The sequence below is a fragment of the Myotis lucifugus genome, unplaced genomic scaffold (assembly GCF_000147115.1).
Source record: "Myotis lucifugus unplaced genomic scaffold, Myoluc2.0 scaffold_53, whole genome shotgun sequence".
Taxonomy (NCBI): Eukaryota; Metazoa; Chordata; class Mammalia; order Chiroptera; family Vespertilionidae; genus Myotis; species Myotis lucifugus.
The window spans coordinates 637,949-665,492 of record NW_005871101.1 but is presented as its reverse complement, the minus strand read 5'-3'; the positions used below and the strand labels follow the sequence as shown (position 1 = coordinate 665,492).

The 27,544-nt window shown below is 40.6% G+C and overlaps 1 protein-coding gene across 6 annotated transcripts in view; it reads left to right on the top strand.

The window, feature by feature from the left end:
* FNDC3B (fibronectin type III domain containing 3B) overlaps nucleotides 1–27,544 on the top strand; it is a 264,375-nt gene that overhangs the window by 167,184 nt on the left and 69,647 nt on the right. For all 6 annotated transcript variants that reach the window (XM_023753884.1, XM_023753878.1, XM_023753881.1 and 3 more), the window contains 4 exons: nucleotides 4,258–4,409; nucleotides 7,503–7,562; nucleotides 16,535–16,673; nucleotides 20,066–20,119. In XM_023753884.1, coding sequence (XP_023609652.1) covers nucleotides 4,258–4,409; nucleotides 7,503–7,562; nucleotides 16,535–16,673; nucleotides 20,066–20,119 — 405 coding nt within the window. The remainder of the gene's footprint in view (nucleotides 1–4,257; nucleotides 4,410–7,502; nucleotides 7,563–16,534; nucleotides 16,674–20,065; nucleotides 20,120–27,544) is intronic.

Here is a 27,544-nt window from a genome sequence, read left to right as displayed (position 1 = left end):
ATCAGGCCTGCAGGGGAGGGCAGTTGGGGGTGACCAGGCCTGCAGGGGAGGGCAGTTGGGGGCGACCAGGCCTGCAGGGGAGGGCAGTTGGGGGCGACCAGGCCTGCAGGGGAGGGCAGTTGGGGGCGACCAGGCCTGCAGGGGAGGGCAGTTGGGGGCGACCAGGCCTGCAGGGGAGGGCAGTTAGGGGTGACTGGGCCAGCAGGGGAGGGCAGTTGGGGGCGACCAGGCCGGCAGGGGAGTGGTTAGGGCAGCCGTGGGCAAACTACGGCCCGTTTGAAATGAATAAAACTAAAAAAAAAAAAAAGACCGTACCCTTTTATGTAATGATGTTTACTTTGAATTTATGTTAGTTCACACGAACACTCCATCCATGCTTTTTTCCGGCCCTCTGGTCCAGTTTAAGAACCCATTGTGGCCCTCGAGTCAAAAAGTTTGCCCACCCCTGGGTTAGGGGGTGATCAGGCTGGCAGGCAGGTGAGCGGTTGGGAGCCAACAGTCTTGGATTATGAGAGGGATGTCCGACTGCCCATTTGGGATTGGGCCTAAACGGGCAGTCAGACATCCCTCAAGGGGTCCCAGATTGGAGAGGGTGCAGGCTGGGCTGAGGGACACACCCCCTCCCCCGTGCACGAATTTCATGCACCGGGCCTCTAGTCTATAATAAATATGCACATAAGAATGATTTCTAAGAATGACTTGTAGTCATTTAGAAGTAGATGGTGGTTCTATGAGTCCTTCAAGATACTTTAAAGCAGTTTAATTTAAATAACTTCTATGCAGACTTACACTAGCGACCCACACAACAAACCCTTTTTTATCACGGGCCGAGACAAATGTCACATTGGGTCTTGTCCAATAATTTTATAATTAGAAATCACCACTTTAATCACCATTACAGAGAGTGACTTCTGTTTATGGTGGAATAATTAAACATCGGAAAGTCATTTAGTTTTGTGGCTTCTGAACTTCTCTTTTTGGATAACAGCCATGACAATCATTGTGATGATCAGATTAGTCGTGCCCTAGTTCAGACCAGTGGTCACTGCTCTGAGAAAGTTTCACCACCAGGAGAGGAGACTGTGAGAGTGCTGCTGCTCTGACAGAGGCGTGGCCCAGCTGGAGTTCCTGGAGTCCTGAATCTCATTAAGGTTACCACCTCCCTGCACACTTGGAGGAAATGCAGATCTAATGCGGAGGATCCCCTTTTACGTGATATTCTCCTGAAAGGCACCGTGTAATTTCCTGGCATCAGCCTTGAATTAGAAGCCAGTTCCTAGTTCTAGTAGAGACAAAGCCCTCTTTCTCTCAGCTTCCACGGCCTGAAGAAAGGAAACCTGAGGCCCTGGAGTTGGTGAAAGGGAGGCAGGAGGGCGCACAGGAGGGGTTTGGCCCCATAACCATGGAAGTCGTGTGGTGGCAGGCTGGCTGCTTAGCTCGAGGAAAAAATTCCAGAAGTCATTTCTGATAGGCTGTCCTATGGGAAGACTGCATTTGCACAGGGATCTGTGTTCAGGTGACAGTCTCCTCTTTAAGGCTCACTCGGAATCCAGGGAAAGGTGAATAGTATTAGTTGATGCTTCAAGTGTTTGCTTAAGTAATTTAACCGAGTCAGAAAGGAAAAAAGAACATTCTTAAGAGCTGATGGAAAAGATAGGCCAAAGGGCTGTGAATTGATGGGTACTTGTTCAGCATCTTAAGTGCTTTTGACTGAGCTGTGACATGAAGTTACTTCACACCACCATTCATGGAATCAGTGTTACTGCTCACTGTGCTCCTGGAATTGTGCAGAGCAGCGCAGTTGAAAGTTTCCCAGTACCTAAGCAGCCACCTTTAAATCATAAATTGAACTTTTCATAGCAAAATATCTCTTTTTAAGTTAAAAAAATCAAATATAATACTTAGTGCCTCAAGATTACTCATTGATGGTGTGTGAAGGAATTCAGAAAATACTCTGGTACAAGTGGTAGAAATGCGGCCTTAAAATGTAGTTAGGGGAACAACACACAAATAGCCAAGCAAAGCACAATTATAGTGTGAAAAGTGCCCAATACAGGTACCAGCAAAATGTAGCCAGAGCACAAAGGAAACAGTGGTTGATTCTGAGCAGGGGGCCAGGCAGGCCAGTGCAGAAACCTTTCCTGAATCTGTCTCAAGCGTGTGGGTCCCTGTGTGCTCTGTGTATCTGCTACGTGTTCCCTCACGCATCTGTTTCTCTCCACCAGATCGGTGCTCCTTGAGGTAGAGGTCATAACCTTAATCCCCTCTGTGCCCATAGCCCCTCACAGGGTGAAGTATGGTTTAAAGAATAAGCAAAGGCAGCATCTGTACTAGGTCTAAAAGAAGTTTGCTAAAGCCAAGAAAGTCAAAAGCTAAGTCACAGGGTTTTGCAAGGGGACGGCATTCTGTAGGGGTGTCACCACTGCATGGTACAGGAGGGGTACGGGGGGACAGAGATTGCTAATCTGGAGACTCCAGTTTCATTCTGTAACAGTGTCTCAGATTTTTTAAAGAGGTGTGTAATGCTAGTCTGCAATCCCCTGTCAGAAACTCAGACTATTTTATTCCCTTTGATTTTTATTTTTCAACAAACATTTTCTAAGCAACCACTGCTCACAGTTGAATATGACCAGGCCCTGTCTTTAGGGTGTCCCACAGTCCAGTGGGGAAGGGAGACAAATGCCATCAGCATGATCAGCAATAGTAGAGATATCAACAAGGTTCTGTAGAAAAGAGGAACGATGATGGGTTAAATACTCTAGGAAAGGCTACTTGGGATAGTGAGGCCTGGCTGGGCTCTTGAAGGGTGAGTAGAGGTTTAATTAAACAATTGGTTAAATATATTATGATGCTTTATCTGTACAGATCAGAAATAATATGGAAAAATCTCTGCTAAAAATGGAAGGAGTGACAGATGAAAATAGAGACTTAGTGTTTATTTCCATATTTACTATTCATGCTTTTAAATAATTTTATGTTACATTTTAATACTCTATAGATCAGATAGTGACAGAAATGGAAGATAAAAAGGAAGATAAAGAGGGAGACTGTATAGTTTTCATCCATCCACAGCCTAATACTCTACAGCTATAAAATATGAACATGAAGCTTTAGCAGCTATATGAACTCCTAGTTGGTTTTTAATATGTTATCCAGAGAGCAACAAAATATCCTTTCTAAAATTAGAACATTAAAGTTCTGTTCATAGAGTTATTTTATAGAATTAAACAATGTATTAGGTTGGGTTTCTCCGGAAACATACTCTGAAACAAAGATTCAAGAGCAAGAAGTGCGTGTAGGGAGGTGCCTTAGGAAGCACCATCAGAGCGAGGACTTGAGATGGAAGGGAAGGAAACCAGCTCAGGGTCTGTAAGGGAGCGGGTTGCGGCAGTGGGCAGCTGGGGCTCCGTCCTGCTGAAGACGCTGGCACATGGTATAGAACGTGCCGCAGAGAAGTCTTAAGTGAAGGGAGGACGTTGAGGTGTTTAGAGTCTCAGACTGTTATGTTCAAATGAAGTTTTAAGCAGAGGTTAAAGCAGAAGGATAAAAGCAGAACTTGGAGAGGTGAACTGTTCACCTCCACACAGGTTTCTACCCCATCATCCTGGGCCTTGGTTCTACCCCTATCACTGGGTTATCCGGGGAGCCTGCAGCACTTAAAAGGAGCATGATTTGTAAGGTACAGGAGATCCTCAAATAGCCTCACATCGTTCCTATGTAATGTTGCTGAGATGACATAGAAACTTAATTCTTGTTTATATCAATTAGCCTATAGTAAGTTTGGTTTTATTATACATCGTTTCACTTAAAGCTGCAGAACCAATTGACAATGTTAAGTGAGGACTTACTGTATTAGCTTTGCAGGATAACTCTACACCAAGCAAAGCTTTGTGACTCCTTCCACATAATGAGATGGGCATCCTGATCATTGAAATCTTACATTCAGCTTTTTTCCTTTAAAAAATTACCAAGCTTTTTACTTTCTGGAGGACTGGGTATGAATTACATAGGACTTGGATGAAAGTTTGCGTTATGAGGAAGGATGTTACAGGCGCTATATTTTGGACATTAGATCTTTGACAAGAGAGCGCCATATAGGAAGCTTTTGTTTGCCGTCATTAAAACAAAATGGTTTAACTTCAATTAAATCTGAGCAAGTTTGATGCCACTACTAATAATCACAAAAATGTTATTGGAAGAAGTGTTTGGTTTATGTGAAATGGATTTGAATACTTTTGTCCATGTTTTTCTTCTTAGGTTTCTAATATTCAGGCAAGAGCGGTTGTGTTGTCCTGGGCTCCTCCTGTTGGACTTTCCTGCGGACCCCACAGTGCCCTCTCCTTCCCCTACAGTTATGAGGTTGCCTTATCAGACAAAGGACGAGATGGGAAATACAAGATAATTTACAGGTAGTGTACATTTTCATGTTTCTCTGCTGCTAAATAGTGAAACTGAGGTCATTAAGGAAAATAGAAAACAAAGGAAAATTTAAAGGCTTTTCAAACTTTCCTTTAAATTGTTCATTTTAAGAACTAGTGATAATTAATGTCAAGAGTTAATTTTGTCTACAGTAATGAATCAGAAATTACTATTCTAGTGCTATTTGGTGTTGGTGACATACATCATTTCATTTTGTTAGCTTGTCAGAATAGAATTAATGAAAATTTTCCATTAAAGTCTGTTAGAAAGGCATGAGCATGACAGTTAGTTTTTACATACGTTATGCACTCAGACCTTTCAGTGGTCTTTAATTTTAAATTCTACAATATGGTTTTATGAAATAAGAATTTCACCATAATTCTTATCCTCCTCAATAGTTTTCCAGCCTGTAGCAAAAATTACTGTAAAGCATTTCATGCCAAGGCTTTCTTAAATTCTTAAACATTTAGCACACAGAATAAGGGATTATCTCTTTCTGCTTTATGGACTCCCAGGTATTAACCATTCAGATGGTTATAGCCATGTTCTAAATGCGATAAAAACGTTTTTTAGGGTCAAGTGTTTTCTTCTTTATAATTGTGGGGACTGGTCCATTTGCAGAGCAGGAAATCAGAGTCCATTTTGTTCTAACTACGTGTGCGAGCGCCCCCTGTGCGTGGCCCTGGAACGACTGGAGGCCAGGGTAACATGGCCACACAAACCCCACTTGCTGGGGTCTCTCTTGTTCCATTGCTGCGTCAGTGTGCAGACTTTGTGTCTGTCCGGCCTGTTCCTCATTCTTAACTTGCTCCAGAGGCATGTCTTCTTCGGGACCAAGAAAAGGGGAGGAAATAGGGAAGAAAGGCCTATAGCCACTCACTCCTCTGGCTGCCCAGAGTCCTTCTGTTGTCTCTTCCTGGGATGCCTACAGGAATGTCCTCAGGGCCTCCCAACATCCAATCTTGCTCTCCTACAGCCTCCATACTGCAGAAATATGTCAGACAGTAACATTGCCCTGTGGAGAAAACAGAGTGATTCCCCTGCAGTACTGAAAATTAAATCCTACCTCCTTCCTCTGGCTCACAACCATTCTGTTCTGTTTTGAAAAGTCAGAATCGGTAGAGACCTTAAAGAAATACAGAGCACCATTTCCCCCAGCCCCACCAAGAACCAAGTAGATAGATTCTATCACTGCCAGATAACCGTTGCTGGCAGGAGCCAGAGTCTCAAGTGCCCAGAAGGGCTAGCCAGGTAACATAAGTGAGAAAAGCAGAAGTTGGGAATGAGGTGAACAGGAGAGTTCCTATCTCCATCTAAAATAGGTTGTTGCCAGAAGGGACTGCAGGCCTAGATTTGCTGATTCTTTGGGTGTTTTGTTGTTGTTTGTTTGTTGTTGTTTTATTTTTCAAGAAATGCTAAAAATCTGAATTGTTATGTAAACTTTCCTGATGTTACACTAATTCAGCAAATTAAAAAAATACTTAAAAATACTGTGCAGTTCAAACAATAGTGCTTCAGGCAAAGTGTGGAGATTGGCCTCCAGTTTATAGCTTTAAAAAATGATTTTTATTTGAAATAATTTTAAACTGATAAAACTTAGTAAAAATAAAGAGATCAAGAAATACGTGTGCTTCCTTTACCCAGATTCACCTGCTAGTAAGTAGCCACAGTGCAGTTATCAACTTCATAAATTTACCCTGGTACCATACTTTAATCCATTGGTCATCCATTTCTAGTTTTGTCAGTTGATCTAAGTAATGTGTGTAACTTCATTTCCTTCCCCTAGAGCAGAGGTCCTCAAACTTTTTAAACAGGGGGCCAGTTCACTGTCCCTCTGGCCTTCTTTAATTTGGAACACTTCCACGGTATTTCTTGGTTTTATGGCAGACTTTCTTCAAGAATACAGTCATGCCCTTCCACATCCCCCTCACCTTTAAAAAATGTTAATGAAATATCCCTTATTTTATGTTGTTGCCTCATGATTAAGTTGAGTGTCCGTTGCAACTTCTGAGAATACAGGGTGTCCCCAAAATGCCTATACACACTAACTGCTAATAGCTCAGTTGATTTTTCTTTCTTTTCAGCCAGACTGAACTTTGAACAAAGGAAATTCATTCTAAAAATACTACTGGAAGTTTGAAAATGCAGTTGAATTACAAATACTGCCTTTATACTTATTCAAAGTGTGTATACATTTTTGAGAGGACGCACACTTCAATAGCTGATAACTCAATTTTCACTCGTCTCAGGTTTAACTGATTTGAAATAATGAGTGAAGCCAGACTAAGCTTTGAACAAAGAAAATTTATCCACTAGACTTTTTTATGGGGATACATAAAAGATAAAGTTTATGGTACAAACTGGCAACAGTTGATGAATTGAGGGCTCACAAATACCAAATGAAATGATTCTTGATGCTTGTGATTTCTGTTGCTCGATTTATCAGCAGTGCCTGGACCAGAATGGTCATCAGTTTGAAAACAGGCATTGACAAAAAAAATTAATTTAAAATTTGAAAATGAACTGTATGTTATTAAACACTGACTTTATAATCATTCAAAGTGCGCATACATTTTTGGGGACACTGTGTTAATGGTTTTATATTTATATAACAGCTATTTATTGGCGTTTATATGTAAGGGAAGCAGATTGAGATTTCATCAGGATAGTTGAGAAGCTGAGGTACTTGGGGTTCCTGCCAAGGTGAGTCTGGGACCTGCCTTGAGTTGACAGCTGGCACCGTTATTTACATTTACATTCATCTTGTCATCTTAATGTGCCTGCTTGCTTATTTATTTACTTATTTTTATATATTTACTTTGAAGAAGTGATAAGAAGTGGAACTTTAATAGTAAGTTTAACTAGCCATTTTCCATATTTTGCATGGCATAATTTAAAGGAATCTAATTTTCTAGTTAATAAAGATAATAATGTCAAATAGGAAAGTTTATTTCTGGTTTGTGGTAGAATCAGACATAATAGTTCTTGAATCATTGTCTGTACATGACAGTGAGACCCAAATCCAAAACCTGTTTTACTTTTGAAACTAATATCCTTGACTAATGAATGATTTTTCTTTACAGTGGAGAAGAATTAGAATGTAACCTGAAAGATCTTAGACCAGCAACTGATTATCATGTGAGGTGAGTTAGGATCTGAGAACTGAACAGTGTTGGAGAATTCAGATTGCTAAATCAGTCATGTGCCCCTTTAAAAGTTTGTGGTTAATGGACCTCGCCTAACTCTAAGTTGCAACACCTTGGCTCAGTGTCATCCATTCATTCTTGAGTGCCCTTCTGTTCTGCCCTCGAGCATCAAGCATCATGGTTGGGAGTACACAGAAGTGCTTTTGGCAACAAAAAAGTAGATGGTACATTGAACACAGTTTTCAAATTAAAGGTAATTTTTATTTGATATTGTCTTCTAAAATCCATTGGACTGTTGGTTTAATATATAATATTTTCTTTCTAGCAAACAAATGAATATTTTACCATTATAGACCATAAATATAAACCATATGTTTAACCGATATGACCAAATACCTTAGCAGATTTCAAGAACACCTTTAGACCTTTGTTTTTTGAAATAACACAAGTAAGAATTAACCCGATTCAGCAAAACTGTGAACCTGAATATGCAATCTTGAACTCTTACTGTGACTTTTCTGGAATCTCTGCTGTGACTACTCTGGAAGGAGGGCTAGCTAATCTTAGGAGAAACCCAGCCAACCATAGACCTGTGAAGTGGAAATATAATCAGGATTTTTACAGAGCTCATCTGATTATTTAAAGATACATCCATACATCCATTTGCAAATAAGCAGATTTCTGAATGGGATCCATAACATTAAAAAAATTTTTAATTTCAATTCACAATTTTATTTTGCTTAAGTTAATTAAATAATTACTATTTGGTCTAGCTCTCTGCCTGCCAGAGAGAGAAAATTCGTGATCTCTTTTCATATTTAAAAAAATTATCTCCAGAAATTGTAATTTTATCTAATAGGATACACAACAGCATTTTCTCTCTTTTCTTCAGTTACATACGTGTATATAATGATTGTGTAACAAAATTGCAAGCATTAAACACACATCCTTTATTATACTTTCCAAAGGTTAATTCATACCACATGTTTCTTTGTGGTGGGGTGGAGGCAGGGTAGCTTAACAAGAAGAACATATATTAATTATCAGGAGGCTTGAGTTTTGCCATGAATTGACTGTTTTAACTTTGGTCAACCACAGAACCCCTGTCACAGTTTTCTCAGAAAGGTACAATAGTAGGGCTGAGCTCAGGTTATAATATCATATTAGCTGCACAAGTGTTTAAAACTAAGTTTAAATTAATACATAAAAGATCAAGGTGTTTTATATTCAGTCATAAAGTGTACATCTGCTTAGCTGTTGTAGTGTTTAGATGAACTCTTTTGCAACCATCTCTTCCTGTTTAAATCAAAACTTTTTGGGTTTTGAGTCAATTAGCTTTAGCCCAAACACATTGAACTTTTCACATAGTCTGTACAAACAAAAAGATCTGTGTAATTTGTGAAGCTGGGATGATAATAGAAATAGTTTAATCATCCTGTCAAATGGTCGATTTAACAGTGAACCAGAAAATGAAACACCGTATAGGGAGCCATGTAAATGTTCTTCATTAGTCATTGTTAACATATGTTTCCTTTTTTCTCCATCTTTTAACAGTTTATTGTTATTGCTTTACTAAAGGTTTACTTTATTAATTTCCTGCTCATTCATGAGCTGATAGTATCTTTTTAAACAAATTTAAATGTCATAAAGAGTTGGTTCTGTATTTACCATCCTGTCTGTTGTTCCCCTTCATTTCTCTTTAACCACTGTTACTAAAGCTAAATCTTGAACAATTGCTCATCAATTATTTTTTATTTTTTGTTTTTACTGCCATGTCTTTTGAATACCTTAAACTTCTGGGCAGATAAAAGGAATACTTAATGGATTTACCAAACAGAATAGAAGCATGAGGTGGTTACCATCTAGAGGCCTTGGACCCAGATTCTCTCCTGTCACATCTGGACCCCCCACACTGTGACATATATGACACACACCTGCTACCGCACATGCAGTCTGAGGCACCACCCACTATTATTTGTTCTAGCTATCTGCCTGCCAGAGAGAAAATTCGTGATCTCTTTTCATATTTTAAAAAATTATCTCCTAAGAAAAATGTCTACAGCCCAGGCTTGTTCTTGCCTTACCTAGTCTATAGTCCATCTAGCTCCTGCATTCTCCTTCCTTAAACAGTCTTTCATTTTTCAAGCTAGAGAAGAGTCTTAACACTTCCAACTCTTTTCATATTTCATACTTACATTTAGCTTCCTCTGCCTTGGATTGCTTTGGCAAGGCAGCATGATGTAGAATGGAAAGAGCTTGGAATTTGGAGTTAATGGCTTGGTCACTTAGTAAAGCTGTGTGCTTAGCAACCCATTTACACATCTGTGGCCTTGTTCTCATTCATAAAATGAAGATAATAATGATACCAGCCTCAGAAAGATGGTATGAGAGCAAGTGAAATATGTGCAAATCTAGCATAAACCTATAAGGTGTATAAATGTGGTTTTTGTTTGTTGTGTTTTTCCAAGGTTGTTGCAGGTTTCCCACACTGAAAAGAAAAGGGACTTCATGATGCAGGTTCTTTGAACCTGTGTATCATTTGAGCACATATTACTCACTATTTTATTGGGGTAAAGATATACCATACATGGCACTGGCAAAAAGAAGCAAAATATTTTTTCTATGGTGTAGTTCAATTAACATTCTCAAAGTTTTAATTCCAGAAATGTAAACTTTGATCAAGACAGTAGCTTCAAATGTAGTTTTTAAATTTAATTCTCATCTAAAAGGCTTCAAAAGTCTTTGTGGAAATAAATTCCTCACTAAATATCCATAACAAGCTACAAAAGAATTCTATTACTGTACAGCTGCAAAATGACCAGTTATATTCATTGCCATCTATATTTATTTATACATTACCTATTTATTTATTTATTTATTTATTTTAAAAAAATATGTTTTTTATTAATTTCAGAGAGAGGAAGGGAGAGGGAGAGAAGGACAGAAATATCAGTGATGAGAATCATTGATCGCCTACCTTCTGCATGCCCCTTACTGGGGATGGAACCTGCAACCTGGGCGTATGCCCTGACTGGGAGTCAAACTGACCTTCTGGTTCATGTGTCAATGCTCAGCTACTAAGCCACATTGGATGGGCAATATACATTACCAATTTAGGAAGTGTTGCCCTGGTGGACATCTGTGAAACCAATGATGAAAATGGACACATTTATTTTAGCAGTGCCAAACCTCCTACATTTCCCTTCCAGTTTTAATATTGCATGTTTTGATTAAGGTATGCAGAAGTCTTTATTCAAGTCAGTCTTCTGTAGAGTGAAAGGTTTCTTTCTCAAATCATCTACTGAAGTCTCACCTAGGGTTTCTATTCTTTCTTTTTTAAAAAAATATATATTTTTATATATTTCAGAGAGGGAGAGATAGAAACATCAGTGATGAGAGAGAATCAAGCAGCTGCCTCCTGCACACCCCATACTGGGGATCGAGCCTGCAACCCAGGCATGTGTCCTGACCTGGAATCTAACCATGACCTCCTGGTTCATAGGTCAACACTCAACCAGTGAGCCATGCTGGCCAGGCCTAGAGCCTCTATCCTTGTTGCTTTCAGTTTGGCTATTCTGATTTCACCCTTTTCACACTGATTCCTCAATATCTTTATATATTGCTTTTCCTCCTTTTCAGTTTTTCCTCCCTCATGTTAGTATTGTCTGAATTTACCAATCATTTATGTGAACTTGTGAAGCAGCAGTCTCTCAGTCGTGGCCTCCTGTCACCGAACTGCCTGGTGCGTTTCTAGGCAAGAACAGCTCTTCACTTTTTGCCATCTCACTGTTACTGCAAATCATTTTTTAAGAGACCAGTGGCATCCTTGAGACAATGCTGCAAGTCATGTGGCTATGGCTATTTAGATTGGCACTTGCCATGCCATTTAGGCCAAATTCCACATGGAAAATTATGTCCTGAGACATTTCAGGTTTTCACTTTTTGCTATACACTTTTGTGAGTCATTGTTTACATACCTATTCAACCGTTGTTCTTTTTTCCCCTGGTGATTGAGCAAATTAACACTCCTCTCTTGTGTTGATTTTCAAAATTTTAGATATTGGATCTTGGGTTAGATTTTTAATAAAGTCATTACTTTTGTATTTGTTACCCAGTTCTTATACAGATTGCTCTTTTTGGTTTAATATTGTTGAATGTTGAAAAGGAATCAATTTGTAATTGTCATAGTCTATTTATTCAGTGCTTTCATATAGGGCATTGTATCATGTATTGTATAAAACCACCAATACAAGAGTACACAAGAGGGTGTGTGTGTGTGTGTGTGTGTGTGTGTGTGTGTTGAGAAGGAGGAATGAGAAAAATCCAATGCGTATATACATCTATATATACATAAATAAACATTATTTTTATAATACTTATACAGAAGTATGTAAGTTTCTATACATAAACATTTATATGTTCACTTATGCAAATAAATATTTATACATATACAAGGAAAAGCATATTTCTCTTTTAATTGGTAGTTTTATAGTCAATACTGGCATTGAAATAATCATTTAATTGTGGGAGTCAATAATTTATATTTTTATCAATGATAGGATAATCAGGAATTTGAGTGATGGAATGGATAGCAATTTTATGATGAAAGTTGAAGCAGTTTTCCAGTCATTGGCATAAACAACTTGGCAAAGAAGTTGCCCAGAGATGATATCATGTCATAACATTTCCCAGAAAAATTATGTGATGAAACATTTCCAAAAATATGGTTGACCAGCTCAGTGCAGAGTTATGAAATACATGTTATTGACCAGCAACTGTGGCTCCTAGTATGTTACAGATGTTCTGGAAGAAGCTGGAAGCAAATTTCTGAAATTCTTGGAGCACCTGTTTCATAAATATTTAGCCAGCATTTAAACTGAAACAAATGTGAAAACCAAACACAGGCTAATTATATTGTTAGAAAAAGGTATTTTTCTATGCTAGGATAAATGCAAAAGGAACTGTTTGCTGACTTATTTAGCCTAGGAAACTACTTGTGCTTCACAAACCTTCCTATCACATGATGCTACTTGGAGAAAACACATCACCATCATGTGAAAACATGATTGCAACATTCTTGGAAATAATAGCATAATTTCCAGAGAATTCCCTTTTATGTAAAAGTTATTGGTAAAAATGAGTAGTTGCTATCTATTTATTGGACGGTTTTAAAAGACAGATGTAATCATGATACTTAAATATTATGTCAGATTTTAGGTACTCTATATTTATATTGCCATATAAAATGGATCCTGTTTCCTTTGTGGACAAACACTGACTCCTAAATTAAATAAACTATAACATACTTAGAGTTTAAAGACAAGGAAAATAACTCCATGTGGCCCATGGGTCTGTCCATCTTCAATTACCTCAAATTTTTTGTTGTTATTGTTAATCTTCACCCGAGCATGTTTTTCCACTGATTTTTAGAGAGAGTGAAAGGGAGAGGGACTGACAGAGAGAAGCATCGATGTGAGAGAGACACATCGATTGGTTGCCTCCTACATACACCCCAACCAGGGAGAGAGAACCTGCAACCTTAGGTATGTGCCCTTGCCCAGAATAGAACCTGAGACCCTTCAGTCGGAGGGCTGACACTCTATCCACTGAGCCAAATTGGCTAGGGCCCACTACCTCAAATTTTTACTTCTACCATCAGATTCTTTTATCTAGATTGTCATCCTCCCAACCTGGCTGCCAGGAGCTCCCATCACTCACGTTTCCCTGGCCTAATAAGTATGGATTTCTGACTCCAAGAATCTCATTAAAAATAAAGAACAAACTTGACTGAGTTCAGATCTCCCCAGATAACTAATTGCAGTCAGTTAGTACTTTGCAGGCTCTTTCCCTGCCTCCTTTCCCTCTGCTCTCTTATCTGGATGGATCTTTGGTGCCAACTGTTCACTGTAAACGTTTAGGAGCTGTCCTGCAATTGTATCATTCCCAAGTGCCTAGTGATGGCAAACTGAGATACCTCCTGGGAACCTAAGTGAGTCAAGTGGGCTGGTAAAAGGCATGTGAGTTCTCTGAGCTGGACAGCATCTGCCCATCTTAAGGGGGAGGGGCGCTCAGCTTTATCTAATTACTGCCTTGCAGGAGTGCAGCTCAGTGTTGCTAGTTTTTAAGAGGAGCCAGAGGTTCCTTTTCTAAACTGAGAGGTCTTCGAGATTTTTTTCAGTGTTGGCTCAATGTTTAATTTTTTATTTCAGAAAATTTCAGAAATAGTAAAAAATGACAGTAGTTTTAATAAACTGTCATATACCCATCACCCAACTTTTCAATTTTCTTGGTGTCCTCATTTCCTCCTCCTAGCCCATGCAGCTAGTTTGAAATAAAGTCTAGACATCATGTTATTTCACCTGTAAACCACATGACTTTTTTCACACTCCCATTCAAAACAAACAAAAATGATAAATTTCTTAATGTCTATAAAATCCAGAGACTGTTCTCATTTCTTCAGCTATCCTAAAATTGAGGGTTTTGTTTTTTTCAGTTTGTTGTCATTGGAATTTAAACATGGAGTAAATCTTCTCTTTGACTGATTTCTTGCACGTTTCTTTTAATCTAAGGGTTTTCCCTCCATCTCTCTTTTCTTTCTCTCCTTTTTGCAATTTATTTGTTGGGGTAATGTTTTTGGTCCTGCAGAATTTTCTGCAGCATGAAGCAGGCTGGCTGTGTCCTGGCAGTGCTGCTGAGTGTGATCTCTGTTTCCTATTAGTGGAGAAGAGGCTTCATCAGATACAGGCTGGACTTTTCTGGCAAGAATATCGTGGACAGTGGCACGATCTTTCATTAGGAATGCATATGTCTGCTTTTCTGCTTTGTGATGATCACTGCCTCTATCCTTTAATTCATAGGTGGCTCTAATATTTAAAAACACTATTTTGCATTGCCCGCCCCCATATCTTGGATGAGCTGCAACCTATAAGCCATTCTAATCTAATAAAGTTCAGGATGGAACCCTCCCTTGTCTGGATCATTCTATGATTCATTGTAAGTAACTCCCAGTTAGGCTGACCTGGTACATGGAAATGATCTTGCCAAATCTACCATTCAGTTTTACATTATCCTGTATCTACGCACAGTAAGGGCAAAAAAAGAGCATTTCTTTTATCATGTCAGGTGGAGAGCATCCTAATGATAAGCATCTTTGTTTGGATCAATGTCATGGTGTCTGTCCTCCATAAGGCAAGTCAGTCAAATATCTAGTGAATATGTATTTTACCTTTTAGGATTTTATTACTACTACAGGATGGGGCAAAAGTAGGTTTACAGTTGTTCGTAAGGAAAATAATACAATAATAAATAAATGATAATACAAGTATAAACTCAGTGTCTTGACTACTCACAACTGTAAACCTACTTTTGTCCCACCCTGTACCAGTATGTCTTTTAGTACTTTTGACTTGTGTGGATGGCCTCTATAAATCTTTTGTGATGGACTTTGAGGAGAAAGGACTTTGCAAATCACACACCTAATTAGGATCTATTTTTCCATAATGTTCTCTAGCTGTTGTTCATGTTGTAGAATGAGGGGAAGTGGGTTGGGGGGATTAGAGAAACATTGATTGCAGGATGAGGGAGCACAGCAGGCAATACAGTGTACCAGTCAGACTTCCACAATTGAGTACAGCCGATCTAACTTTCTAGCTGTGTAGCATTGGGAAATTTACTTCATCTTTCTAGTCTGAGTTTTCTTGTCTTTAGTGGGAACTCACAAAAGGTTGTTAAAAGAATTAAGGGCTTGCCCTAGCAGGTTTGGTTCAGTGGATAGAGCATTGGCCCTCAGACTGAAGGGACCCAGGTTCAATTCTGGTCAGGACACATACCTAGGTTTCTGGTTCGATCCCCAGTTGGGGCACGTACAAAGGACAACCAATTGATGTTTCTCTCACATTGATGTTTCTCTCCCCATTCCTCTCATTCTAAAAATCAGTAAAAACATATCCTCAGGTGAGGATTTTAAAAAAGGGAAAAGTAGAAAGGAAAATGGTAAAAATCAACATAATGTATTTTTTGCTCTTTGAAAGGAGAGTGGTTCTGTAACAGCACAGTATGAGTTTTTTCTGGAGATACTGGCACACATGTTCAGTGTTGAGCCAAGCATTTTAATGTGCAGAGTGTATGTGTTTAATGCTGGTACCAGGTGAAGGAGTGAACTCTTCACGTTGGTAAACTGCCCCTGAACATTGTTTTTGTTTTTTTAGAATTAGAGATACAATCAGCAGTAGGAACCGGTTTCTGTTTGTGAAACATACATATTTCTACCTAAATATTTGCAATGTTATTCAAAGATGTCCCTGTTGTTTGTACTTTTTTGTTGCCTCTCCAAACTTTAGACTCTCATCACTGCTTCTTGTCTCTTTTCACCAACTCTTTACTTTTAGCCTTTTTCCAGACAAAGTCAACTGGAGAGTGACTTGTTCATTTTTAGAATGTATATTTGGAGACCTTTCTGGGAAATAAGGATATTTTCTTATTTAGCATAGATTTTTTCAGTCAGTAGACCTTGCCTATTTTAAATGGGGCTCGATGGTTCTTACCATTAGCACAGTGGTTCTCAACCTTCTGGCCCTTTAAATACAGTTCCTCATGTTGTGACCCAACCATAAAATTATTTTCATTGCTACTTCATAACTGTAATGTTGCTACTGTTATGAATCATCATGTAAATATCTGACATGCAGGATGGTCTTAGGTGACCCCTGTGAAAGGGTCGTTCAACTGCCAAAGGGGTCGCGACCCACAGGTTGAGAACCGCTAGCAGAAGGAGAGGCATGTTCCCTGCTGGAGTGATTATCCCCTGGGAATGCTGACCATAGTTAGGGCAGGACAAGGCCACCAGCGAAGAACAAGAGCCATGGAATGCGCTACATAAATTCTGTTTCTCTGTGGAAAGCTTAGATAACAGCCCTGGTCTTCTGTGATGGGCCAGGGCCACTGACTGTACTTGTCTGCTTTGTTTCCAGGGTATATGCCATGTACAATTCCGTGAAGGGATCCTGCTCTGAGCCAGTGAGCTTCACCACCCACAGCTGTGCACCCGAGTGCCCCTTCCCACCGAAGCTGGCGCACAGGACCAAAAGCTCACTGACCTTGCAGTGGAAGGTGGGTGGCTCAGTGTCGGGAACAGGCTGAAGTCTGTAGCCATTTGAGACATTTATTTAGCACTGTTCCAGTTTGGTGATGGTGTTTGGTTATCTCCATAGTAACTATCTGAAATAAATTACTATGATATCAGAAGTTGCCAACTCTCTGAAAGGGTGTGAGAGAGAGACTGCAAAAACCAAGCCTTAGCTCTGTTTGCAAGGGAATCTGGAAAATTTCTTAGGATCGTAAGCAATACATTATAAGTGATATAAATACTTAAAATAACTAAAATTCATCACTTTCAAATGGTTTTCATCACTTTCTAATTCATCTCAACAAACATTTGAGGATTTCAATCAAATGTTTTTGTGAAGATTTATAGATAACATAGGTTCTGTTGGCTTCTTTTAGTGGCGATTCTGAAATGTTTAATATTTAAAACTGCCTAGGATGATTAGAATTCTAAATGACATTCATTAAGATTTCACTAATTTTTACTTATTAGATCTTATCAGTCAGGATTGCTAATTATTTTTAGAAGTCCAAATCATGTAATAGTTCTCATGAAATACCATTTACTGGCTACAAATGATTCTTGCCAAAGAGAGGCCCTTCACGAATTTAATGAGCTTATTAGTCAGTCATACTTGTGTGTTTGCAAGCAGATAGGTTGTTATTAATCTCTATAGTAATTATTTCTATATATGAATATTTTAAAATACAGTTTAAATGTAAAATTTGTAGAAGAGATAATACAGATTTATGGTATTTGGGGAGAACATTAACATGTGAAAGAAATGAGATGGTTAGTGATATGTTATTGGTGAAGAAATATTTTGTCTTCTTGTTCCTATGAGGGTCAGATTTATCTAGGAAGCGGGTAAAAGCAGTTGAGAGCAGTGGTCAGCAACAGAGCCTGGCCTTCTCTAGACCCCTCTCCCATGGGCAGCTGCATTCTCATTGCCAGCGGCCGACACTAAGTGTGTTATTTGGACAAAGGCAAAGTTTAAACTGGCTCAGAATCTGAACTATTTTATTTTCCTTTCTGGCTTCCAGGGATAATCCAGGTCAGTGATTCCCCACCTTTTCAGAGTTTGAACACCCAATTGGTCATTGTTATTTAACTTCTTGGAGTATACACATCCATTTTTAAATGTGTCCTATATTTACACATATGCATATGTAAATATATCTTTAAGGAAAAAATTAAAATTCTTTTTTTTTTTGGAAAATATAAGAAACCTTCCTAAGAATACCAGAGGGACCCGGGGTCTCACCTAAAGTTGGGGATCACTGATATGTGCTCTGCTGAAAACCTAGATGCAGTACAGGTTTCGGGGAGACTGGCAGCTTGAGGGAAAAGTTTTCTCATGAGGAGGAAAGTCTTGCAAATGTTCTTTCTCTGTTTATTTAATTGTGAATCAGAAACCGCCTCCCATTCCTTTCAGCCATGTGCAAACTTGAAAGTTCTGAATTTAGTTCAGTTTTTATTCAAATGCTCTTAAAACAGATTTCCTGATCTCAATCTTTGGCTGCGGGCACAAGGACAGGGGACCACGCTCTGACTGCCCACCTATCCTCGAATCCACAGACACTGAGAGGACTCAGCCACGGGAGACAGGGTGGAACCAAACCAAAGTTGGTGTTCCCACCTGCAAGGATTTAGCGGCTCTGATGGGGCAGAGAAGAAACTACTAAGAAACAATTCCTCTACAAGCTTATGAGCCGTTATAAATGCAGTTCTCTAAAACTTGAGCCTTATCCGTTATTTAGAACATTAAATGTGTCCCTGTCCACAAAAGCCTAAAATTGCAGTGCAGTAGAGCATACAGCACTCACCTGAAATCTGGGTCTGGGGACTCAGAGATTATATGACTCAGCAGGAGAAAGGAAGGAAAGAAGAGCGAGAAGAGTTTCTGTATTAATTTAACTAATACTTACTGAGCCCCGGATGATGTTTTGTTAACAATAATAAAGCAACAGCTGCTGTTTACTGAGTGCTTCCTATAAGACCAGGTAGTTTAGTAGTTGATTTACATATATTCTCCCAGTTACTTATCACACACATCCATTCTTGGAACAAGAAATTAAACATTGATATTAAGCAACTAACATCAGATCACACATGACAAACAGCCAAGCTGGGCTTCAGATCAGCTATAGTGACCAAGCTGCCTTTTGCTAGAGGCAGGCACTGCAGTGTGCAGAGCTCCTGTGCTTTCCTGGGGAGGAGCCAGGCCCAGGAGCCTCTCCCACTTAGTGTCTCTCTCTCTCTCTCTCTCTCTCCATCTCCTTCCTTCCCTCCCATATTACTCTTCTCATTCCCTCTCTCATCTCTCTCTTCCTCCCTCCTTCCCATCTCTCTCTCTCTCTCTCTTTCCCTCCCTCCCTCCCTCCCTCTCTCTATCTCTATCTCCATCTCCATCTCTATCTCTATTCTATCTCTCTCCCCCTACTCTACTACCCTGGTGCTGTGAAGGAACCCCAGTGCTGCACTGCACTCTGGCAGGTCTAATCCTGAAAACACTCTTTTCCGAAGTTCTCTGCTCCTCTGCCCCTTGTCCAAGGCCTGTTTTCTCAGTGAAGCAGACTTCGGTGTGCTTTTAAGAAGAAAGCAAATGATCAGACTTCTTTTTGCTAATTTGTAAAGGTCTAACAGTCTCTGGTAATCTAGTCAGAGGATCCCATTTTTCCTCTTTCTGTTTAAAAGGGGGTAAAACTTTAATACCACAGAAGGCTTTCTAATCTTAAGCACTTTAAAAAAAACCTGTGTGGGAGATGTTAGAAAAATATAGATTCCAACTCTGAGCCTGACTGGGTCAGCTCTATCCCCCCAGACCCTAAGCAGTGCCTGTGTTTCTTAGCTGCCTTATTTCTCCTCTACTCTTGAACCTAAAGTTGCCTCTTAAAAGTTGTATCCCCTAGCCCTAGCTGGTTTGGTTCAGTGGATAGAGCATCAGCCTGCGGACTGAGGGTCCAGGTTCGATTCTGGCCAAGGGCACATGCTTGGGTTGTGGGCTCGGTCCCCAGTAGAGGGTGTGCAAGAGGCAGCTGATCAATGATTATCTCTCATCATTGATATTTTTATATCTCTCTCCCTCTCCCTTCCTCCCTGAAATCTATAAAAGTATATTTTTTTAAAAAGTTGTATCCCAGAGGAAATAGGCCACCATGTGGGTGTAAAGGTAGAGGTGGTAGAGAGTCAGCTTTGGCTATTTGTGGAAATGATTTCTTAATAGTGGGGGGACTTTCTCTACAGTTGAATTGTATTAAAATTGGTTTGTGATAATGAGTGACCAAAGAGATGCAGGAGCTCTCCAGGGTTATAGAATAACACTAGCATTGACATTGTATTTGAACCTTATATCTGTGAACAACTTCCTCCAACCTCTTATATTGTTATTTTTTAGGCACCAATCGACAATGGTTCAAAAATCACCAACTACCTTTTGGAGTGGGATGAGGTAAGCCTGTTTTCACATTCATCTAAAATGTGATTTCAAAAATACAATTTCTGAACAACTACTGTTTTATTTTTTTTATTCTTTTTGTAAGATTTGCTAAACACAGAAAAAAATGTAAATAGAGGAAAATTTAAGCCAATAGTTATTGACTGAAAAATGAACATGGATAGAAGTAGCATAAAGAATTGTGCATTAAAACACATTTACTTGGCCTATTTGCAAGAAATGCTACTGAAAGAAAAGACAGGATCTTAATTATTTTGGGGTCCCCAGTGTCTAGCCATTCATTAATTGTTCTGTCATCTTGACTGTATTTGAATGTCCTGTGTGCACTTTGGTGTTGTACAGCTGGGTGCTTTCTGTGCGAGAGTGGAGAGCACCTGGAGGTCTCACTCTGCCCTGTGTGATACCCTGTGGGGTAGAGCATCCTACAACAGGTTGCGCCCCTCTGCTGTTTCTGTTGCCAGAGGCCCTTGAAATGGTATTCGTAGTGGAGTCTCCTCATCTTGAGGCCACTCTGCGCTGAATGACGACCCAAGTTCATTTCTGGTCTTGCTGAGCTACCAACAGGATCTCAGGCAGGAAACAGTGTAGAGGACTTTCCTCTCTGAAAAACAGCTGTGCTTTTTGTACTGGGAGACATTAATTCTATTCATTCATTTACCCTTGCTTTAGTCTATTTTTCTGTGATCGAGCAGACTAGGATTTTAAGACTAGAAAATCAAGTTGCCTAGTCTTTGCTACTTAAATTCAGGGGGCTTGAAAGATTTAGAACACAGGTTTAGGCTTAGGCAAAAAGTAACTTGTCAGGTATGGAAAAAATATTTTAACTAAATATAAAATGAAAATCAGATGAAGTTCTCATGATGAAATTTTGATGTGAAAAGGGAGCCCTTCATCATTCCCTGCAGAAGCGTATTTTCCCATCTGGGTTGCATCTGAACAGCTAGAGTCGAAAGTTACCAAAGACAATGGTCTTTTGTTCTGAGGATCCTTGTGAATAGTTCCTGTGCACAGATTGGTGAAATCTCAGGTGGAACTGTTACATTTTACAGATTAGGTGGATTTCGTGTTAAGGTGGTTTGATTGGAACGTGAAACCACCGCTGTGGCCCTGTGGAAGGAGATTTTTATAGGCAGTCAGGAAAGGAACTATCTTCCCCTCTCCTCTTCCTCCCTGAGGGTGAGTGGAGGTGGAATGCAAGTCTGTTCGAAGTGTGTTGCTTTGTTGCCCTGACCTGATGTTTTTTTTCTCATAATTCGAGGTTTTATACTGAGATAGAATTTATTAATAAAGATGAGGCTTTATTCATTTCAGGTATCTTCTCAGGGCAGTGTATGTCTGTCCTTCCCTGTGTGTTTTGCTCTTCTCTGACTCATAAGTAGTGTCAGAGGAGTTGAGTGCTTGAATGGGAAACCTCAAGGGAATCCCAGGTGCTGCAGGAAATGGTACTGATGCTCAGTGGTTGGCTTCCTCCCTTTTGAATCTGGGTTGGGTAGTGTCCTGGCCTGATGCTGAGAGGAGATGTGCACTATTTCTGATGACCATCTATAATCAATAGGACCCTCGATGGCAGTGGTTCGCAACCTTGGCTGCACATTAGAATCACCTGGGAATCTTTTTAAAATCCTGATTTCTGGGCCTCATCCTCCAAAAATTCTGTTTCTTTGTTACTAATGTTGTGGCCCCACCCCATAACAAAGAAACAGAATTTCCGGAGGATGAGGCCCAGAAATCAGGATTTTAAAAAGATTCCCAGGTGATTCTAATGTGCAGCCAAGGTCGAGAACCACTGCTCTATGGACTAGTGACCACGAAATATTAAATGGTTTGTTTTTGGCCTTCTTCTGTTTTTCCTCTACTTGCTCTCCTTCCATCTTTTCCTTATTTCCACCTTAATTCTTCTGCCTTTCCCTTTCCTCTCTTTTTTCTCCCCCACCTTGTAATTCCTGCAGCTCCGCTTTATTGGAGATTCAGCTTCATTGATTCTCACCTACCATAGGCCTTTTGCCAACACAGAAACCCTTTTACTTTCTATGGCATAATATTCACCTTCTAGAAAAACTCTGTAAAGTACCCCTTGGAAACGGGATAATTGAAAGAACACCGTGATGAGGAGATGTGGATTCCATTCCAAGCTTTCAGCCAGGTCACTTGACTTCTCTGGTCCTCAGTTAGCCCTTCAGTTTATGTGTACTTTTTTTTAAAATACATTTTTATTGATTTCAGAGAGGAAGGGAGAGGGAGAGATAGAAACATCAATGATGAGAATCATTGATCGGTTGCCTCTTGCATGCCCCACACTGGGAATCAAGCCTGAAACCTGGGCACATGCCCTAACTGGGAATTGAACCGTGACCTCTGGGTTCATAGGTAGATGCTCAACCACTGAGCCACACCAGCTGGGCAATTTATGTATACTTATATCATTTATGCTTCTCAAACCTGGTTAGTGGGATTGCATCTTCTGACAAGAGAATATTTTGGGATCCTTTTCACTGCTGTTGGTCTGTTTATTGATCATTTCAGCATTTATGGAAAATACCTCTCAGTTCATATACATGGCATATGAATACTATTCACTGTTGTATTGGGGATCTATGATGTTGGAAAGATACTGTCCTTATTCGGATAGCTGAAAAAGCTAATGTCATGCTACCCTTCTATACTTGTGAACAGATACAAAGAAACAGACTTAGACTCATGCTTCTCAAATTGTTCCATCCATTAGCTTCTTTGTTTTATATCTCCCTCCTGTTCCGTCTCCTTAAAAAGATTAAAAAATGGAATCATTGGGTTTCCTGGCAATGAGGAGAATACAAGTAATGGTAACTAGTTCATTCCTGCCCATCCTATCATTTCAGAAGTCAAGTTTCTGATAGTCTGTGTTTCTAAAATTCTCAGCTAAGTTGGTGACCAGCAGGTCTGAAGGCAGGTGTGGCCCCAATGAGGAACAGAAACAGAACCTTTATAGCGCAGGAGAACGCTGGTACACCACCTCTCCTAGACCCGTTGCCATTAATGGCAAACCACTGTTCTGTAGAATTCACTTGGAAGTCACTCTCTGAGTTCTTCAATTAATAAGAACTGCTTTTGTCTATTAATAATTGTAACTAGGCAATCCCTTAGTTTTTAAACCAATGTGGGAAGTCACTGTGACTATGAGATGGTAATGAGCAACTAAAAATGGAATGCGCAGGTGTCCTTGGCTTTTCTGCATTGGCCACCAGTTTCCGTTTTCCCCTGAAACAGATCAGTTTTCATAACTTGCAAAGGTGTGGCCTTGGCTTGCCATGTCCCTGCATTGTGCTGACTAGGATGAGGTGTAGTGTGTAGAGCCTTGGAGCCTGCAGTCTGGCCTTAAAATTTTGTAGATCTTCAGCCCCTGTTTGCTGCTCCAGGAGACCCCATTATGAGCAGCAAAACAGGAGGCCATTTTCAAGGCTGTTTTCTACTTGACTGTTGAGAGTCATCATTGCCTTTCAGTTTCTTTCTGCTGACAATATGCCCCTGCCCCAAGTTTAATCTAGGACAGCCGTGGGCAAACTACAGCCCGCTGGCCGGATCCAGCCCGTTTGAAATGAATAAAACTAAAAAAAAAAAAAAAGACCGTACCCTTTTATGTAATGATGTTTACTTTGAATTTATATTAGTTCACACAAACACTCCATCCATGCTTTTGTTCCGGCCCTCCGGTCCAGTTTAAGAACCCATTGTGGCCCTCGAGTCAAAAAGTTTGCCCACCCCTGCTCTAGTACATGACATCGTTACTCTGAAGGCTGGCAGAAAGCAGGTCTGAAACCTTGTGATGGTTTCTTTCTCCTGCTAGATTGGATTATTGCACCTAGTGCTAATTTAAAAACAATCAACAAAAACACTTTTATGAATTGAGTTTTAGTTTAATCCAGAATTATGAGTAGGATAAGAGTTTCTTACTATTTTAACAGCAAAACAATGCTTACATGCTAGAGTTAGAGAGATAGTGCTTACAGCTCACTCTCCCATGGACCTCCCTGAGCTGTTCCCTGTGACCTGCCATCCCCTCCGGCCACTCGAACTCGGCCCTCTGTTGCCTCTCTGCTAGATGACATGTAGAGGTGGGAGTTTTTCTCCAAAAGGAGCTAAGGGGGAGGCTTGAGGATATAGAGGCCTATAGGGTAGGGATGGGCTTTTATGAACAAGAATCATGAACCTCTGCATAGATTTACACATAACGCCTGCCCCGTCTGGTTTAAGGGATAGTGATCTGGCCTTTTCCTTGAAACCTTGAATAAAAGTCAAGGAACAGAATTTCACAGTCAAATGGGAACTTTTTTTCCATTTTAGAAAACATAAATTCCATAAAGGGTTTATGGAAACTTAATTTGTTGTGAGTTCTACTCCTAAGACATTGTTTTAAATCGTGCTGTGCAGAATACTAACTGCAGGTAGTTACTCAGCAAATGCTGATCTCCTGAGGTCTTGCTGTGAATCTCTGGCGTGGATTCATAGCAATAAGATGTATCAACAATGTGGCGTTCCCCTAAAGAGATATGGATTTGTAGTCTCTGTTTTGTCTCTAACTAGTCAAGCAAGTAATTTAACCCCCAAGCCTCAGCATCTCCACCTGAAAAATTATGTCATTTGTCACGGAGGTGGGTAAAGATTGAATGAGAGTCAGTGTAATGATTATTTCACGTCACCTAAGCACAAGTTGAGACTTGGGGTAGAAAAAAAGTCTATAATTAGCAGGACTGAATGAAAGGAATGGGACATTCTTCTGTTGGGAATTTGATCAGGAACCCTGAGATGAGTGTCTCTGGTTTGCACTAAACAAAAACGGGTGTCGGCGCTGTATATAGATGTTCATTGCCACTAGCTTAGTTTCTGGACAAGACCTGTAGGGAACGTATGAAAGAACCAGAAAAACAGCTTCATGGGAATGTACTAGTGGAGTTCCCAAGAATCTTCCTCATGTGTGACTCAGCTAGCCCAGAAAGCAATTTCACACGTAGCTTTCCTGGTAACTAATGTGCCAACACAGCTGTAAAACAGTGGACTGAGAATAAACAAATACTATAGAAATCGAGGGCTATATAATTTGAAATAGAAAGAGCAGAAAAGGCCAGCAGCAGGCAGAGCCTGTATGCCACCAGGGCGTCAGCAAGCCCGTGGTGCCCAGTGGTCCTGCTGCAGAAACCTCTGTGGCAGCCCCAGGCTGTCACTTCCTGGACATCTAGTTCAGAAGGAGCCACCTTAGCTCATTTTAAGAATTGAGCTAGCCCATAGGAGGTACTGGGTTAACTAGTTTATTAATCAGATACCTTTAACTTAGGTATTGACTAGTTAGTATTGATCATCTTTCGGAACTATATTCACTTCAAGTGAATTTGCAATGGCTTTTCAGGTTAGACAGCAGCCGTCCCTGGGAGAGCCTGGAGTGCCAGGAGGCACCTGACACTGGGGCTCAGGGTTGAGGAGAGCCTCCCTGAGACCATGCAGCGGACGCTCTGTCTGAGATGCCATGTGGCCTTACGTGGCCTTACATGGCATATGGTGAATAGTATGTCAGGCCCGTGGAGAAAACCAGGAAGGCCCATTCCCCAACCCATCCCCAGTGCCGGGGGTCGTTTGGCACGCTGTCCATCAGAATCCGTCTTTCACACAGTGCCTTAAACCGAACCAGTACCTGGCAGAGTAGCTGTGTTTTGTCACATCACAAACCATCCCTGCCACGTCTGAGAGTGCTTTCAGAGAACCGGGTGAATAGCTTCCCCGTGTAGGTCCTGCCGAAGGAAGCTAGACAAGGACTGTAACTCTGTGAGGTCCATAGGTGCCAAAGGCAGCACTGAGTTCAAAGGAGCCATCTCTCTCAGGGACCTCAGCCCCAGTCATCTGCACACCTAAAGCAGATTCTCTACCTGCTTTTTATCGCTTGTCACGTGCGCAGGACCGAGTTATGTGTTTGGGCAGCAGCATGTGTGGGGAGCTTCCGGCTGAGGCTAAGTTACGCATACCCATCTTGGTCCTCTTGTTTGTTGTGCTTGTTGGCTGCCAGATGGAAGGCAGCAGCCTGGGCTTGGCTAGATGATGGGCTGAGCCATCCAGCTCTTAGTTCACTTGTGACTCGTCCAGGCTGCCTGTTCCAACATCGCCACCTTGCTCCTCCTTTCCCTTCACTGGGACAGTCAACACATTGATCATATCAAAGCAGTGACATCTGATGCACCCCATATATGCAGAGATATAAAGGAAAGGGCCTGGTCATCCTTGCCTATTTCAGGTAGCTAAGCCTCTCTCACTAATAGGAAAGACTAGCATGCTAGGGGATAAAATGAATACAGTGCTTACGTAGGAGCCTGCGACCACAGACTATCCCACCCCCTTTTCTTACCTTTGAAAGCTCCTCTGTGCCAGAGTGCTCAGTAAAATGAAAGAGGCATCACAGAAGAGAGTGAGATTTGGCACAGGGAACCTTCGAATCCCCCCAGATGTGGAGTGTCTCCGCCTCCCTGTTATGAACCCTTCTTCTATATGGTTATGCTGCACATACATGCTCTTTTATTTCTCAAGCCAACATTTATCTTTGATGTTGCGTAGGGTCGGCCAGTGCTGGAACAACTTCTAAATATAGACGTCCTAGCAGACTAAATCTTCGAGCCTGGCAGTAGTTCAGTTGGCCAGTAAACCTTATTTTTTATGTGATTTATCTTTGCCGTTTCTGACAGGTTGAACTATGCCTGTTACAGGGTGCCCAGTCCAGAATCACTCAGCCCCTGTCTGGACCCAGCAGCCATAGGCCCACAGCACATGACAACTGATCATCAAATTCACGTAACTCATTTAGCAGACAGTTATCAAGCCTGGTCAGAGCAGATGGAGAAGACAGCAGGCATGGCTGTGAAAGAACCTGTAAGAGGAGGAGGTCAATGGGAAGAAAACATCAGGAAGAGTAGAGTGGCAAAGGGAGCCTGTTCACCATCAGTTCTGGTGCCCTGGTGTCGGCCATTCTCATGTTCTTGTGCCAAAAAGAGGAACAGGAAGGATCATTTCCAGTCTGTTAATTTGAAGTAAATTGAAAATATCAGCCAACCTCATCTATCACTGCCAGTTTGGGCAATGCCAGCATCCAGGGTCATAGTGCCAGGGTAATTGGAAATGTTAGCCAGAGCAGCCACATTCCCCGCAGTCTAGAGAATGACTCCTGGCAGGAAAACACTGTGGCCTGAATTAATTGGAGTGTGTGTGAGTTACATGTTAGAATTGGCCATGGATGCATTCATTCCTTAACAGGAAAACAACCCATTTAATTGATTCATCTTCCCAAGTACTGAGGACAGCTTTATAAAGATAGATAAGTTAATAAAAAGAAAAAGACTTGAAAAAATTGTTTTCAGTCTTTCAGTTACTTAGTTCTACAAATTAACAGTTACTTTTAAACATTTT